This window comes from Enhydra lutris, unplaced genomic scaffold (genome assembly GCF_002288905.1).
Source record: "Enhydra lutris kenyoni isolate GAN:26980312 unplaced genomic scaffold, ASM228890v2 scaffoldscaffold21, whole genome shotgun sequence".
In the NCBI taxonomy this organism is placed as follows: domain Eukaryota; kingdom Metazoa; phylum Chordata; class Mammalia; order Carnivora; family Mustelidae; genus Enhydra; species Enhydra lutris.
The window spans coordinates 2055679-2073623 of NW_019154105.1; the positions used below are offsets into that span (position 1 = coordinate 2055679).

At 42.2% G+C, this 17945-nt stretch overlaps 1 protein-coding gene across 2 annotated transcripts in view; it reads left to right on the forward strand.

The window, feature by feature from the left end:
* LOC111149130 (protein kinase, cGMP-dependent, type II) overlaps positions 1 to 17945 on the forward strand; it is an 85682-nt gene that overhangs the window by 53659 nt on the left and 14078 nt on the right. For both annotated transcript variants that reach the window (XM_022506064.1, XM_022506065.1), the window contains exons 12-14: positions 158 to 247; positions 2253 to 2394; positions 16328 to 16491. In XM_022506064.1, coding sequence (XP_022361772.1) covers positions 158 to 247; positions 2253 to 2394; positions 16328 to 16491 — 396 coding nt within the window. The remainder of the gene's footprint in view (positions 1 to 157; positions 248 to 2252; positions 2395 to 16327; positions 16492 to 17945) is intronic.

Consider the following 17945-nt stretch of genomic DNA (forward strand, 5'->3'; position numbering starts at 1 on the left):
GACGAGCACTCGGTGAGGGGTCCCGTGTGGCTGGAGGGTATCCGGAACGAGAGGAGCACGCGTGTCCCAAGTGATACCGATGATGTTATTAAGCAACTTCAAAAAGCTTTTGAAACGAGATTTTTAATAACAACCATGTTTTTATGTGTCTTCGCAGATTGTATCGCACTTTCAAGGACACTAAGTATGTATACATGCTTCTGGAGGCCTGCTTAGGTGGGGAGCTGTGGAGTATATTAAGGGACAGGTAATTGAAAAGCATAAACATCAGGCCGTGTTCTCACATTTGGTCTCAAGGGTGCTTTATTCACGATCCTTTAAAGAGACATAAAGAAAGTCATTAAGAAGTTGTCCTAAGAAAATATTATCATCTGATAACAGAGCAATGGTGGTATTTCTTCTCTAACGTTGGAGCCATGCAATAGACACCGTAAAAGGTCATCCGTCATTTCCATATTCGGGGTCAAAGAATTGTAGCCCTCAAAAGACAGTGAATGCTCCACAGTCCTGTGGTTAATGTGAGGCAGGGTCGCTAGAAACCCGGAATCTCTGCGGGGGAGATGAAGAAGGGGCGGGGCGTGGCGAGGCAGGGAGCATGCTGCAAAGATTCAGGTTTACAGAAGGGCCGGTTTCTGCAGAATTGCAGCCTCCCGTGTTTACTGAGCGCCAGCGGCGTGCAGGCCTCCCTGGTAGACAGTGTGGGAGCTTTCCAGAGGGGGTGAACTTCCCTAACCAAAAGGGTAAGAGGTATAAATTTTCCCCCAGTGAGTTTAGATCTTATTTGGGGAGGTAAGTTTTAAAACATTGCGTTATTAGGTGTGTGAGCTAAATATGACAGAGAAGTTGCTGATTTGTAACTAAATGCCAAGTGAGAGTTGCAGATGGTGAGTTCGGAGGAGAGGAGACATAAAAATGTGATGAAAGAGGGAAGACTGGACCTAACTTCTAGAGATGACCAGTACTTTGGAAAGGCAGAGAGAAAGGGAAACGGATGTAACACGCTACAGGAAAGTTGAGATAGGATTATGTGTCCTTGGAGGTGTTTCACAGCAGAATTTGAGTAGAAGACAAGGTCAGCAAAAGAGGGGGTGGCAAGGTGGGTTTGCACGAGGTTATGGAGGTTAATGCCAGGCCAAATATTTGGAGAGTGTCACCTGGGTCTGGGTGTCTCAACCTTGGCTTCTCATCACAATCATGTGGAGAGCTCTGCAAAGTAACAGTGCCGAGCCCTGATCCAGAATTATGATTTGGTTCACCTTGGATGGGGTCTAGTGAATGACCTCCCCAACAGTTCTAATGTGCATCCATGGTGGAGAATCCCAGACCTAGGGAAGGGGAGACCTCTGAGCATCTGAGAAGAGATGGATGTGTTGTGTTAGAAATGTGCTGTTGGGTGATCTGGGTGGGGGAGACCAGGCAGGGCGCAGAGACTCGCGTGGAACCTACAGAAACATTTGCTCCCTCCACCTTTGCTTCAGCAGGTGGGTCTGTGTAGGAATGGGAGTCGGTACTGTCTGTTGGGCACTGTGTCTCACTCTCGAAACAACACTGTTCAGGAAGTAGTAAACCCATTTTACAGACAGGGATCTGCGGCTCAGAACAGCCACACCACTTGGCTGAGGACACAGTGATGGAAGAAGCAGGAGTCAAAGCCAGTAGAAACTCACCCCAAAGCCATACCCTTCCACAACTCCCTGCCACAAATCACCACCGTGTTTTAATGCTGCAGTATGGAAACGCACATGCGGTGCTGACACAGGGCCAGTCTAATATCAAGGTGCACCGAACAGGAAAGAGTTATGACCCCATTTCTGCATGGGTTCTTGTTACATGCTATACCAACAGGAAATGAAAACGATCACTTGAGTCATTGTTGAGTCAAGCAATAAATTACAGAAGTCTGCTTTAAGCTCTCCGTTAAAATAGCTGCGTTTTCTCTAGAGTTTGCCACAAATATCTTAAAAAGTCTTGTTTTCTTATGGTTGTATTTTACGTACCCATACATGATGACGAGAAACAGTTGTTGGGATGGGGACGTTTTAACTGTAGTGAGGTACTTTGCGTTCGCCTCAAGCGTCCCCTAAATCTCTTTACCGTCATCAGGCTTGTTCCTGGGTGGCACGGAGTCCTTCTTAGTGTTGGTACCCTAAAACGCTTACGTGGTGTAAATTACCAATGCGAGAACTGACACCTGGAGTAGACCACGGATATGTGTGTCCAGAGTATTAAGAGGGAAAACGATCTCGTTGTAGGGGCAGCTTCGATGAAGCCACCTCCAAGTTCTGCGTCGCTTGCGTGACGGAAGCGTTTGACTACCTGCACCGACTAGGTATCATCTACAGAGACCTGAAGCCAGAAAACCTAATTCTAGATGCTGAGGGTTATCTGAAGTTGGTAAGCCAAGTCCTGTCACGTAGAGTGTCATAAGAGACATTTCTAAATACTGAAGTCGTGTCACGGTTGCAAGTTACTTCTAATTTTGGGACACCTGTTATTTTCATCATGGGGAGGGCGTATGGCCTGGGACATTGGCACCTTAATCCGGGGGGAAGTGTTACAAGCACATTCTTTTTGGCCTAGGAATTTACTATTTCAGCCGTATTTGTGACTGCTTGTAAGGATGCATGTAATAGAATGCCTTTAACATTGGATTTGGTTAATATTTTTGTAGAATATATTTAAAGAGATTTTAATACATTCTTACTACATAGAGGGACTGGATCTAAGGAATGAGGAAAGAAGGTGATAGTGTGTCTCCTGTCCCAAGATAGCCACTGTCTGTGTAGGGAGGAAAGATACACTTAGGAATGTTAGTACGCTTTTTTTTTTTAAATCTTTCTAGGTGAGAATCCAGGGCTGCGAATCACAACACTAGACCAGAGGCTCCTTGAGGACAGACACTTTCTGTGTTTCCCAACTTTGTAGTCCTCTGAAGCCCAACACGCATCCCCTGGCAGTCACACAGACTGCTTCCAGGGTGAATCTAGGGGAAACTGGGCAGCCATGAGGGGAGAAGCCCAGGCACTTTGGCTGTCAGGAGGGAACCCACGCAGACGGGAGCTCACGCTGAGTTTTCCTGAGTTTGTCTCGTCAGTATGTCAAGGACACGAAACCGTCTCTGAATGTAACATTTACAAGGAGATTAAAAGTTCCTCACATCAGGACTTTCATACGGAAATAACACTAGCTGTCACCTCGTAAGTCGTGTAGTATGTTACGTGTCAAGACCTGCGCTAAGCATTTTGCAAGGAATGCGGTTAACAATAGCGATAGGCTTTATCATGCACACATTAGACTGGGTAATGTAGCTTAGGAATTAAACTCATTATGTGTAATTGCTAAGCGATTTCTCTCCACAGAAAGGAGTAAAATAAGTCCTTTCATGTGTAATCTGGTGAACTTCCAAGAAACATTTTGATCCATTCAAGCTTTGTTTTGTCTGTGAAAGGCAGCTTTGCGAACTGGGGAGGCACTAACACAGGCCTCAGTCGTCCCTCTTCTTCACACTGCCTTCACTGCCTGTGCCTCTTGCAGCTATTTACGGATAGCTTCGGAATATTCTAGAACCAAAGCCATCACCAGGGAGGCAGACTAGCCATTAGATTCATTTCTTTTTTTTTTTTTCAGAGCTGTTTTTTAAAAATTGGATAGCATATTTATTATACATAGCCATGGGGGGTCCATAAATATCTCTCCTGTCAGCCGGTGTTATCCATCCAGCTGACTCATTTGCCAACTAGCTAAACGAAGAATGACAATAAAGCCTTTAGAGATTAAAACGTAAATGTTGAATATTTCCATTTCTAGCTATATGTCAAACTAGATAGGCTGAAATCCTCTCACTACTAAATGTCTAAAAATACTGAATGAAACATGAAAAGCAGTATTACGTGGCTGACTTCGTAAGACAGCACTGGGGTTCCCCTGAGGTTGGGAACCACGCTTGGACAGGAGTATAGCTTAGAACTCAGACATGAAGCTGCGGTCTTGTGGGCACCCAGCGATCTGAGATGGCCCAGGGGTCTGATTTTAGTAGCTGCACCTTGTAAGAACAGCGGACCAAGTTTTGGACCTGGGCAGTGTGGGAAGTTGAATCAGAGAACATTTCCCAAAACCAGGAATCATACAGATTACACTGTCGGAAAAATGGAAAGCAAGAAAAAAGATCTAATTTATAAAGACAGAGTACCTGCAAGAAAACATGCTTTTCTCATTATTGGGCTCTTGGTAGAGAAGCAAAAGAGTCTCCTTTAAGAATTCTTGGCCATAGGCTCGTCTTCATGGAGGTTGGGTGCTTAGTCTTCTAAGATGGAAAACCCCATGCAAGGATTTGAGAATGGGTTCATGTTGGTAGGATGCCCAACTTTTCGAGAATCAATGTATATCTGTCTGGATGAAAGTACTCTTAACTCAGGATACGAAGAACTCCCAGGGTTAAAGTTCCAGAGAACATGAGCTCACATTTAAAAACATAAGACAAAAAATATATAGGAGGGGGGAAAAAAGGTACCATGAGCATTATTTGGCAGGCAAATAAGTGCTTCATTATTGGAGTAATCAGATACAAAATGTACTTAACACATCTTTTAAAAATAAGAGAGGAAATGACAAATGAGTAAGGAACAGAGGGAAAAAATCTAATAGGTTTAGAAAAAGCTAATGAAGAAAACTTCTATTAAGGAATTTAGAATATAATAATTGAAATTACAGATTTAAGGAAGTTTCATTAATGCGGGAGCAGCTTCCATTGGACTAATCTTCTTGATGAGATTAATTATAATATGTATGTGAAAATGTGTGGAGAGCAACAGAAAGTGGATATCTAAACCTTGAAAAAAGGGCATCATGCTGCGACAAATCCACATCACTATAGCTGTTTAAACCATTCGTTTCAGGACACACCTTACTGTATAAGGCATGGGGATAAATCTTTAGTTGACATCATACCTAGCAGTGAAATATTGAACATTTTCCCATTAGATTGTGAACAAGGTAAGAATATTTTCTTTCCACTTTTTTTCAACATTTTCATAGAGGTCTTAGCCAATGAAATAAACCAAGAAAAAGAAATGAAAGCTCAGAGATGAGAAGGGGAGAAGTTACCTGTCTTTATTTTCAGACAACATGACTGTTTATGTAGAAAAGCCTAAAGCATCTATCAAAGAAGTACTAGAAGGAAGAAGCATGATAATCAGTACAATGTCAATGTATGAATAAAATTATAAGTCACTTAAGTCAACATGTAAATTAAGTCAATATATAGATAAGAACTATTTTTCTATACTAGCAGGAAACATTTATAAATGAAATAAAAATACTATTTATAATAACATCAAAAATTATAAAATAAATTTGAATATATTTAATGTGTAAAATATATAAGACCTCCATACTGAAAACTACAAAATATTACTGAGAAAAAATATACAACTAAATGGTAAGGTATACTATGGTTATGTATTGTATAATTCAATATTTGATACAGTGTCCATTCTCCTCAGATTAATTACAGATTTAAGGTCATTGTAATATAAATTAGAGCAGGTGCATTTTTAGAAACTGAGACATTTACTCTAAGATTTACCCAGAAACACAATTTCTAAACCACAGTTTAGAAAAGTTAATAACCACTTTGAAAAACGAAAAACAGAATCAAGGAATTTACAATATATGTAAATTCAATACAATATAATGTAAACTACAGTAATCTAGGCAGTGTCATAACACAGGTAGAAAAATAGCTTCATCTAATGGAATAAAGTCCAAAGATAGACATAGAATCAATTATTTTAGCAAAAAGCGAAAAGCCAGTCTTCCCAATAGATGATGCTGAAACAGCTGGGCATGCATATGTGGGAAAAACGAACCTGCTCCCACCTCACACAAGATAGAAAAATTAATTCAAGAAGGTAATATGGTAATATTTTCACAGCATGGGGTAGGCATCGATTTCATAGAATACAAATAGTATTAATTTGTATTAATTGTATTAATTATAAAAATTTCAGTTACTATAATAAAAATATCATAGACTGGGTGACTTAAACCATAAACACTTATTTCTCACAATTTTAAAGCCGAGGAAGTCCAAGATCAAGGTGCTGGCGGATCTGGTACCTGTCTGGTCAGGACCCGCTGCTGAGTTGGCAGAGAGCTGCCTTTCATTCCTTCATGTGGGAGAGAAAGACACACACACACACACACACACACACACACACACACACACACACACGAGTTTGGAGGGAGCTTTCTTCTTCTAAGAGTTCCTAATCACATTATGAGGGCTTGACCTCATGGCTTGGTTACCTCCTAAAGGCCCTACCTCCATATCCTATCACATCAGGGTTTAAGGTTTCAACATACCAATTTTGGGGAGACACAAACATGCAGTCCATAATAATTGGACTTCATCAAAATTAAAAACTTATGGTAATTAAAATACTTTAGGGAAATGAATTGTCATGCCACAGACTGGGAGAAAATATTTGCAATACACATTTATATGACAAAAGAATTGACTGTATTGGGAAATACATAAATAACTCCTACAGTTCAATAAAAAGAAAACCCAATTTAAAAAAATGGTCAAAGGTCTTGAAAAATCACTTCCCAAAAGAAGGCATAGGAATGATTATTAAGTCCTACCAGACATCATCAAGGAAAGGCAGAGTAAAACCACAAAGGGGAACCATTTTATAGCCACTGAAATGACAACAATTTAAAAGACTGGCAATACCCAGGGTTGGTGAGGACTTTCTCCTAAATTCCTAGGGGAGAAAGAAAACTGTTTAAAGAACAGTCTGTCTGTTTTATATTGAGCCAAACATACAGCTAATCTGTGACAAAAATTCAACTTCCAGGGAGAAACTTCACTCCTTAGTATTTGTTTAGGAAAACTGAAATCATGTCTTCCAAAATCTTGGGCAAGAATGTTCATTATAGGGACGCCTGGGTGGCTCAGTCAGTTAAGTGTCTGCCTTCGGCTCAGGTCATGTTCCCAAGGTCCTGGGATCGAGTCCCGCATCGGGCTCCCGGCTCAGCGGAGCGCCTGCTTCTCTCTCTGCCTCTGCTGCCTCCCCTGCTTATGCTCTCTCGCTCTCTCCCTGTCAAATAAAATTCTTAAACAAACAAACAAAAGAGAATGTCCATCACAGCTTTATTGCTAAAAGTCCCCAAATCAGAAACAGCCAAAATACCCGCCAGCATCCAATGTCTGAGTGCGGTGGCAGTACGTCAGCAACAGATAGCTGCTCGGCGGCAGAAAGGCGTGGATTGTTGCGAGCGAGTGTGCAAGGACTTTGAAAACTGTGTCGAGCGGAAGCAGCCGGATACAAGAGTGTCTGCTGCATGATCACGTTTGTCGCCATTCTAGAAGCCACAGTAGAAATCAAAACAGTGGTTGCTTGTGGGAGAGCCGTTCGACTGGAAGGGGTACCAGGGGACTTGCTGAGGGAATGAGTGTGTCTCCGTCTTGACTCTGTGGTAATTTGGTCACGTGTATAATCTGCATCAAAACTCAGTGAACTGTATGCCAAAATCGATGCGTATCATTGTGTATAAATGGCACATCGATCTGAAAAGTGTAACAGGTTCAATGTCAGAGGAGTCACAAGTAAAATCAGTTCACCGAACGATAGATTTAATTTACACAGAATGTCACATAGAGACACACAAAAAAAGATGAAAAAATAAGAGAATGGAGTGAGTAGTTCTTAAAATTATACACTGGAGTCCAAGATAAAAATAATAATAGAAAATCAGGGAAAAGTAGTATTTAAAGAAACAGTGGCTGAAAATGGGGGAATTACAAGAAACAGCAACCATCAGGTAAAGGAACCCAAACAAATCCCATCTGGGACAAATTGTATTTGCTGTGGCTCCTATCTTAGGGTAACAAATCACTCTGAAATGTAACGTCTAGAACAACAAGAGTCATTTGTCATCTCTCGCAGTTTCTGTGGGTCAGAATTTGGGGAGTGGTTCAGCTGGGTCATTCTGACCTGAGGTGTTCCATGAATTTTTGGTCCGATGTTGGCTAGGGCTTGTCTGGGGTTTGACCAGGGCATCCACATCCAAAGTCCCTTACTCGTAAGGCTGGGAAATTGATGCTGGCATTATCTGGGGGCACCGTGGCCTCTTTAGAGGTCGAACATTGTCGTGTCGTGACAGCTGGCTTCCCTCAGAAGGCATCATCCGAGAAGACGCTACGGTGCTGTTTAAGACCTACTCACAGAGTCGCATTTCAGCGCTTCCACTATGTCCCGTTGGTCCCATAGGGCCAGCCCTGGTTTACTGTGAGATTTATTGTGGGAGGGGGCAACAAAAACAGAGTATTAAAAGCCATCAAGGACAAAAGACAGTTTACGTGGAAAGGAGGAAAACTTAGGCTTTCGGTTGACGTCACAATAGCAACCAGAGAATCCAATGCAGCGGAGGAGTAGTTTTAAAATTCTGACAGAAAATAACTATGAAACTTGAATTGTACATCCAGGGAAACTATGCTCCAACAGAGTGGAAATAAGGGTGTTTTCAAACCAGGATGAAGGGTGTTGACCACCTTCACAGGGGGGATGTGCTTAAGGGAGTTGAAAAGTGATCCCTGGTGACAGATCCGAGATGCAACCTTAGGAAGATGGAAAACAGGTTAGATGTGTCCGCACGATGGAGGAGAGGACTCACGCTCACTCTGCTCTTGGGTGGTGAGAACGAGGAAACGCTGAGTAACAGCAGCACGCAAACCAGGAGTCGGTACAATTGGCATTAAAGTAGGAGAAAATGCCCGTCATCCTCAAAGGAGGCAGCAAGAGGGAAAGAGAAAACCCAGGAGCCAGAGTGAGAGAGCAGGCACCGGGAGCAGAAAGACATCTAAGGTGCGCAGACAGCCCTCCAGATCACAACCGAGGACTGTCAAGCAGATGTAGAGAACGAAGTCAGCCGTGCGGTGTTTCTAAGAGACGGACCTGAGGCACAAGGCTGCAGGAAGCCGGAAGTGGAAAGGACAGAAGAAAACACGCCAGGAAATAGTCAACCGGTTGAAATGCAGGTTTCATTATGAGGGAAGGGGGTTGCTGGATATCAAAAAGGATTATCCTTTGAGGGCGAAAGAATCATTTTGCCAAGATATAAAAATCTTGATCTTTTATTTACCTACTAAAATGTTTCAAAAAATAAGCAGAATTCGAAAGAATAAGGAGAAATGAACCACTATAGGGAATTTTAATACTCCGCTCTCGGAAACCGATGGCGCATTCAGACCGAGAAGCACGACAGCTTTCAGAGATGTGCACAACACAATTAATAAACTTGATCTAATGAGCTTTTAGAATATTGTTCCCAGGAGTTGAAGAATACAAATTAACGAAATGTGATCATCCATTAGGGCCATTAAGCAAGTTTCAGCAAATATGAGAAACAGGAGTTGGATTGCCGGCCAGCAGCACGGCCGGCCGGCTCCCGGCAAAGTCCCTGAGGGATTGCGTAAGGATGGGGGTGGCGGAGGTGCCTGGTGACAGCACAGCGAGAATGCACACCTGGGTGATGACACCGGGCTGTCCAGCCTCGGACGTTAAGGCCTCAAGGATGGAAGGCTCCGTGTAAGGCTGAACTTGGCCTCCTTCCCCAGTTTTGATTAAATGGTGTTTTTCATCTTCCTACATCACTTCTTAGAGTATCTGTGAGGGATCAGATATCTAAGGACAGAAAGAAAGGAACAGTGTTTGTTTGTTTGTTTACCAGCAAAGCGTGGCCTGTGAAAGCTTGGGGGAAAAAACCCAAGTTAGAGAAAGGTCTGGGTTTTGGAAGTGTCCCTCTAGAGGCTGTAAGGGTGTGCCTTTCTGTGATAATACAGAGGATGAGTTTGTAGTGTGCAGTGAAGACCTCATTCTACTCTTCTTCCCCAGTTCACAATTGAGATGGCCAGCCAGATTTGTTTCCAGATGAGTCCTCGCTGGTCCAAGCTGTCTCTATCAGTAAAAACACTGAAAGGAGTTCAAGGATTAGCAGATATTACTAAAAGAACATCACATCGCCATCTCTCATCTGCTCATCCAATAATTTCCTGACTCTTTCTCCACTTTCAAGGCCAAGAAAAGCTGATGTAGGCAATAATGATTAAAAGTCTTTCTCTTGGTTATCAAGAATGAATCAAGGACAATAATAAGGTGTAGGACAGTAAGGAGTTTAAAGAAAAATCCTTCTTGTTCTCAGCCCGAGCAGAATTCGTGTTGTAGTTTCCCATCTTGGGTTTGCTCAGCAGAAAACTTAGTAGCAATCCAAGAAATCAATAAACATTCTATATGGTCATGCTCTTAACTCATCACTCATCAATAAATGTTCTGTATGGTTGTGCTATGAACTCACATGAGTAATCTTCTCATGTGGTCATAGAGGAACTTAACCCTATAGTGAGTATTATATAAGAAAATGTAGGACATGTTAAAAGTTGATATTGTTGCCTGCTTCTTTATGACCAGTCTTCCCCTCTACGCTAATAGCCCCATGAGAGCAGAAACCATGCTATGGTGTTTACTGCCGGACTTAGAACTTTGCTTTGCGTATAAGAATGAATCAAAGGTCAGAGGAGCAACTTCCAGCTCTCTCTCCTTGGGATTCATCTCTAGTTCTCATTCTTCCTATTTCCCTCCCCTACTCATGCACTTTCTCCTTCTCTCTCTCTCTCAATCTCTGAAATAAATCTTTAAGGAAAGAAAATGGAAGGATCCTGTGTCCCTGACCTCCTGGTTAGAGATCCCCCTACTGCTCAAGAAAATTCATTTTGAGAAATAAATTAATGTAGGACTTAAGCATTTATACTTCCTTAGATATGTTTGTTCAACAGTAGCTCTAGCATAACCCTAAATCAGAAAGATGTACGAGGTTTCAAAATAGCAAGACTCAACATCACAAAGATATGAATAGTCTCCAAAATCACATACCGATTAGATACACTTCGGTGGAATTCCAGCAAAGCTTTTCATGAAGTTTGGCAAACCGATCCTAAAGTTTGTATAGACTAACCAAGGGCCAAGAATAGCCAAGACATTTCTGAAGGCAAACAAGAAGAGGGTGGGGGAGAACATCTCGTGCATATCAGAATTATAATGCTGTCGTTCAAACTAATGACTAATGCGGAGGGAATGCAAATTAAAACCGCAGTGATTTAATACTTACAAATGTCAAAAATGAAAGTTGCTCTCCCTAGAGGATCGCGAGGACATAGGGCCACCAACCGGAACTCTGCGTTGTTGCTGGGGAAGGGTGGGGTGGGCAGTAGGGCAGTATGATCCCTAATGAAAGTAATTTGACGACGTGTGGTAAAATTGAAGACATCACATCTTTGATCTTGTAATTCTACCATCTTACATGGACCTCTGCTACGTAACGTGGAAAACAATATTAGTAGAAGCATTTTTGTGGTAGAACACTCTCCGATTCAAGGTGAATGTCCATCAATAGCAGAATGGACCAGAAAATCATTGCACGTTAATTCAGTGCTGTATGATAAAGAGGTGAAAACAAATGTGCTCCAATATCAATTCACAAAGGTAATTTTAAACGAAATTAGGCAGTTTGTCCAAGAATAGATGTAAGAATAGATGTAAGACGTATCTAAAGTTTTTAAAAACAAGAACTTATTTTACTTAAGGATCTGAAGTACGTGGTAAAATTAGAAAGGAATGCGAGTACCCAGCGAACACCAGCCTCAGGGTAGTGGTGACCTCTTGACAATGGGCAGTGGGTCTCCAGGGAAGGAACACACCAGGCTTCTGCACCGACTGCTCATTAACCTGCTGGTGGCTACGGGGTTCTGCTTTTCTGCTCAGGCTTTATAACCTGCATACGGGTCTCGTTATATGTTTCAAGCTTTTTCTCACTTGACCAATGAAATTATCAGCTCCTACTATATCCTTTCTGCCAGACCCTTATTGGTTGTACTTATTAAGTAGCGATTAAGCTTTTCCCACCAATGTGCTGAATATATGTTGCTGCTTTCCTCTTAAAAATCTTCTACTTCCTTGTCAATTTATGTATAACGGGAAGGTTCCCTTTGGAGCCTGGTTCGAGCCTCACCTCAAGTATCCACGGCCTTCCGAGAGTTTCATTTTCTGCTCTGACATTGGGAAGACCGTCCCTCACCCCCCCGAGCTGTTGTGAAGATCGCACACATACATGTACATGTGCATTTACATATCTTATCGAAACTGGTGTGAACAGTATCTCTTTTTTTTTAAATAATTTTTCTACTTTATTTTCAGCATAACAGTATTCATTGTTTTTGTACCACACCCAGTGCTCCATGCAATCCGTGCCCTCTCTAATACCCACCACCTGGTTCCCCCAACCTCCCACCCCCCCACTTCTTCAAACCCTTCAGATTGTTTTTCAGAGTCCATAGTCTCTCATTGTTCACCTCCCCTTCCAATTTCCCTCAACTCCCTTCTCCTAACTCCCCATGTCCTCCATGCTATTAGATTATGCTGAGTGAAGTAAGTCAAGCAGAGAGAGTCAATTATCATATGGTTTCACTTATTTGTGGAGCATAACAAATAGCATGGAGGACAGTTATCTCTTCATTCAGATTTTTTTCACCACACAGGTGTTGGACATCTGCTGTGTCACAGATGCTCTCGGGTTACAAAGTGAGTAGGATATACTGCGGCTTCTCCTCAAGGAGCTAGAGTTCCTCACACATGACTGCAGGATTTTGCCCCAAGGACGTAACTGTGGAGTAGAAACAGTGTTAAAGCACCTCGGAGGAGAAAGGAACTGGTTCTGTAAATTCAAGGAGGGCTTCAAAGAGGAGGTGGCCTAGGAGATGAGCAGAAATTTTTGGGTCTGAGCTCCCCTTCAGCTTGCTCCCTTTCTAGTAAACGCACTGAGAATTCGGGGTGAGTCACCACTCCCCCATGCAGAGTGGGTTGTTGCCGTGAAAGACAAGACGCATGCCTTTGCCTCCCTCCCTCCGCTCCCGCCCTGTGGAAGCCGTCGGCCCCTGCCTGTGTGGGTGGACGGACTCAACATCGCAAGGACGTGAAATCGTCTTTGGTTGTTGCACAGGGGATACACGGATTCCATTGTACCCTTGTCTAGACTTGGGTAAAGTGGGTGCCCTGAAAATCCCACATAAATATTGTTTTGGAAAGTTATGTCCCCATGAGTCATTTGGCTTAATCAGACTGGTCATTTTGTATCCATTTTTTATGTGACCAAAAGAACCAATGGCTGACAAATTTCCTGGCCCAGAGAGAAACTTCTGGGAAAAAGCTAATACTGACCGGACACAGGCTCCAGCAAGCCACAGTGCTAATTTTTCTATTTCTGAATGACGCGACCACCACTGCAGATTTAGAACCCCTCTTCAAACCTTCTAGTTCATGAAGATTCTTGGAGATTTAATGTTTTTAAGCTCTCAGCATCATGTAAGCCGACTTTCATAATGGAAATTTGATAGAGGCAAGAGAAAGCATGTGTATAGCTTCTCTGGATATTCTTGAAAGATCCGTTTTGTGAGTAGAATTAAAAAAAAAAAAAGTGTGGGTCTGTTTTCTTGCCTTCTAGAAGGATCCTTTAAAACTAGTCAGGACATGTATAGCCTTCTCTCAATCCTCTAGTGGCCTCTTAGACCAAAAAAAAAAAATTTCTGCAGTTCTTTCTGGGGTTTACCAGGCCAATGCAAAACAAACTCTGCCCTCACTTCCCGTCTGTCTTCCCCACACATGCAGTGGCCCAGCCATACTGTCCTTTATGCCGATCCTTGAACTTACCACGCACGTTCCCGAAGGCGAGGGCCTTTGTGCTGCTCTTTCTCTGTCAGAATCATTCTTGCTCAGATTTTTATGAGCCTTTTTCTCATTTCAGGCAGATTCCTGCTGAAATCTTCTCAAATGCTACCTCCTCAGAGAGCCTTTTCCCGGCCACCCTATTTAAAGTAAAATTCCTATTGATCTCCATACCTCACTCTGCCATATGTTTCTTCATAACATAGGTCACTATCTGGCATTACTATATATGATCTTCTATTTTCATGTTTGTTCTCCTCTTTCTCTCAGATGCCATCTCTGAGAGGACTGGGGCTCTGTCTGTATCCTGGTGCTTGGTACATACTGGTCTTCTGTAGATACTTAGCGAGTGAAGGAAGGAAGGAAGGAACTTACATCTCTGTTGCCTAGAGAGAGAGGTTTAAAAAGACTTGAGCTTTGTGGTGGAATCCATGGTTATAAGACAGAGGTGGTGGGAATGGTTATAGAAAATACACAGAACTTGATATCAGAAGATCTGAGGCCTTCTCGATTAAGCATGTGACTTTAAATCGGTCTGAGTGTCTATTTCCTAACCAGTCTAACCAGATGGGTTAGACTAAAGTTGATAAGATCAAAGAAAAGTGGTAAGTTCCCATAAATCTTAAAATCTTAATATACTTATGGCCATCTCTGTGGGTCAGTATTCAAATACTACAAAAGCAAAACCAGCTATTCAAATTAAAATTCACCATTTTCAGAGCTAGAAAAATTCTTAAACGTCTAATGAACACACAGTCATTTTTAAAAGGAAAACTTAAATGTTATGAAAAAATGTATTGAAAGGCTATTATAAAACAACAAACTATAATATCTCCATATGTGCATACACACAAACGCAATTATAAACATTGCTTTCTTGTCTCTTAAATTTCAGTCTTTATAAAATTAGCTAGGATTTTCATATTGGTTCCTTCTCTGAGGAATAAGTAGATAAGCTAATCTCAGCTGGTTACAAATTTTAATTTCATAGTATCCCCAGCCATCCCTTAGATAAAATCTTTATGAGTCATTCTGTATAGATAGAAGAAACTGGTAAAATCCCACTTCAAATTAGGCTGTTTAAATTTCCTTTTTCTAATAAGGAAATCCTTGCTGTTACATGATAAATACTAAAAGGTATTACTGAAATGCTAAATTTCTAAGAGATTTAACATATAACACAAAGACCTTAAATATTAGTGTTTGAATAAATAAAGGAGGGCTGGATTTTATAGTTCATTGACATACTCTTTCAGATGAGGGCCTATTTTGATATGTTAACCTTATTTTTTGTTTTTTTACTCAATATTATTGTCATTTTATTGCGATAGTCCATGTGCGTAATGAAACCATTAACACGTGCATGTTGAGGCTCAGGTATAATTTGTGTGTTTTTACCCCGGGGAGGAGAGGGGGTCCTATGAGAATTCCTGCATATACTGGAGATGAAAAGTACCAGCCAAACAGCGTCCGCGGACAGAATGCAGCTGTCTGTCTTGCGGGCGAACGTCAGTCACGCTCACGGCCTCCACCCAGTGAGCGGGTCTTCCTGTCACTCCGGACTTCTTGCCCATTTCTACTCTGGGCACGAGGCTGGTTCATTGAATAGAGCCTCAGAGAAGTGGAGGGACCTACTCTGCAGAGACGGGGGAGGGTAGCGCCGATTCAGTACCGGGAGAGTTCCTCATCCTGAGTCAGGGCTGAGCTCAGGTATCATCTCCTAATGACATCTTCTGCCGTGGTCTTCTCCCTCGTGTTCCAGAAGGGTATGTTTTTTGGCCCCCTGCGTCATCTTCCACTCTCTCATGTATCCCTTGAAGCAGTATTAATCGCATATGTGTAAGTATTCCCCGCACTCTGGGTTTCTCCCAGGCAGCTCTGTCTCTGTAAGCCTAGCACAGAGCCTGGCCAGTGGTGGAGGCCGACTGTCTTTTCAGGACAAGTAAGTTCATGCAGGGCTATTCGCCGCTGACTTGCCCGAGAAGGACTCCAAGTGTCCATGGTCTGGCCCACGTTGAGAAGAGGTGATTCTGACTTTTTCTTTGGAAAGCGAGAATGTCAAGGGTGCAGACATGGTGCATCGTGGTTTTTAAAGATGGATCCGACTTTTAAGACTCCTTTTTCTCAACAATGGTCTCTTTCCCAGACTCTCAAATTTGCTATTGCTTTTCTTTTATGACGGAGCCTAAAGTGCACCAGGGTCTATCTCCTCCCCTTTCTCTCCTCTCCCTAATGAGTGCCACCATTGATTAGAAAATTGTCTGCTTGTTCTGAGCTGTACATATGTTGTAATGGCCTACACCTACTAGCCATTTCTCTCCTCTTTTAGGGGTCATGGGCTTAGAAGTGTGTATGTGGAACTTGCTCCAGTATAACTAGATTTGTACCTGGTCCTGCAAAAGAATAAATGAGAGGGTCAGTGGTGTGTGTGTATATGTGTGTGAAGGGGAGGGCAGAGGTGTAGACAGCAGGTAGGAGAAGTTAGAGGGAGACATAAAGAAGAACATGAGTTTATAGTCTCTGAAAATGTCTTTGACATCCTTTTCCAGGTTGACTTTGGATTTGCTAAGAAAATAGGATCTGGACAGAAGACATGGACATTCTGCGGAACTCCAGAGTATGTAGCTCCTGAAGTCATTCTCAACAAAGGACATGACTTCAGTGTGGATTTTTGGTCTCTGGGGATTCTAGTGTATGAGCTCCTAACGGGCAAGTAAGTCACCTTCAAGTTCACAGAAGTGCCAAAATAATTGACTGATGATAAAAAAGTATATAATTTAAGAGTTTAACATTTTAGAATGGTTTTGATTACATGTGATGCCTTTTCCCCTTTGTCTATTCTGCATATAACATGCTTGCTGGTTTGTAACATGGAGAAAACATGTGGGAATGTACAGGAAAGATGTACAGAATAGCTCTGGTTTACCTAAAATGTCAGGACCTGTTGTTATAGATGACCTGTTAACTGTGGGAAGGTTTGGTAATTCTGTTGTGAGAATTAGGAGAGGAATTGAGGCTGTAGGCTGTTTTTATTTCCTCTTGTATATATTTTTGGTAATCAAGAAAATTGTAATCATGTTTCAATTAAATCCATTAAACAATGAAACTAAATTTAGCCCCGTTCTTCCATCTTCCCAATAAATCACTAACCAGAAAAGCTAAGAAAAGGAACATTGCTGGATCTAAATTTTAATCTCCTTGTCAGCTGCTTTCCAGAGGTGCTAATGAACAGAGACCAGACACGGCAGGAGGCTTAGCGGTCCAAACTGAATTGTCGCTCCTGGAGGGATTAAAGGGCTGTATTAATGAATCCGGGACCCCAGATATTCAACATGCATGCACGCATACACACACATGCACAAGCATTTACACCCACACATGCACACACACATACACAGGCCCCATGCCATCCTACCTCGGACGGTGAAGCGCTTTACACATTATAAAGCTCCCACATATGTATTCTCTAGTTTCGTTTTCACGGATCTGTGTGGAAGTTAAATAAGAATTTTTATTATTTTATGACTTCAGTGTTATGGATTAGACAGTCAGGACAGAGAGCTACCTGCTTAAGATCAGGGATTTGATCCCAGATCTTCTGACCCTAAATATGACCCACTTTCCACTGTATGCTGACGCCTTACAATGTGCGTTTTTAATGTAACACGTGGACACCCCCGTGGGATACAGTTCAGTTTTCTCCTCTGTTTCTCATCAGCTGATTTGATCATCCTTACAAACCCTTATAAGCAGATATTCTCAGATTTTCAGAGGATTTGCACATGGACTGGCATACCAAATACTGGAACGAGCCCTTCGGTGGGCTTCAAGTCTCAACACATACTTAGAAAGAATTTCATAAAATCTTGAACTTTTACACTACAAATTTCTTTTTTTTTAAGATTTTATTTATTTATTTGACAGAGAGAGAGAGATCACAAGTAGGCAGAGTGGCAGGCAGAGAGAGAGGGGGAAGCAGGCTCCCTGCCGAGCAGAGAGCCCGACGCGGGGCTCGATCCCAGGACCCTGAGATCATGACCTGAGCTGAAGGCAGAGGCTTAACCCACTGAGCCACCCAGCCGCCCCTACGCTACAAATTTCTAATGTGAGATTTTGTGTAGCTATATTGGACCTCCTTGTCCACATGCATTGAGCAAACAGATATGA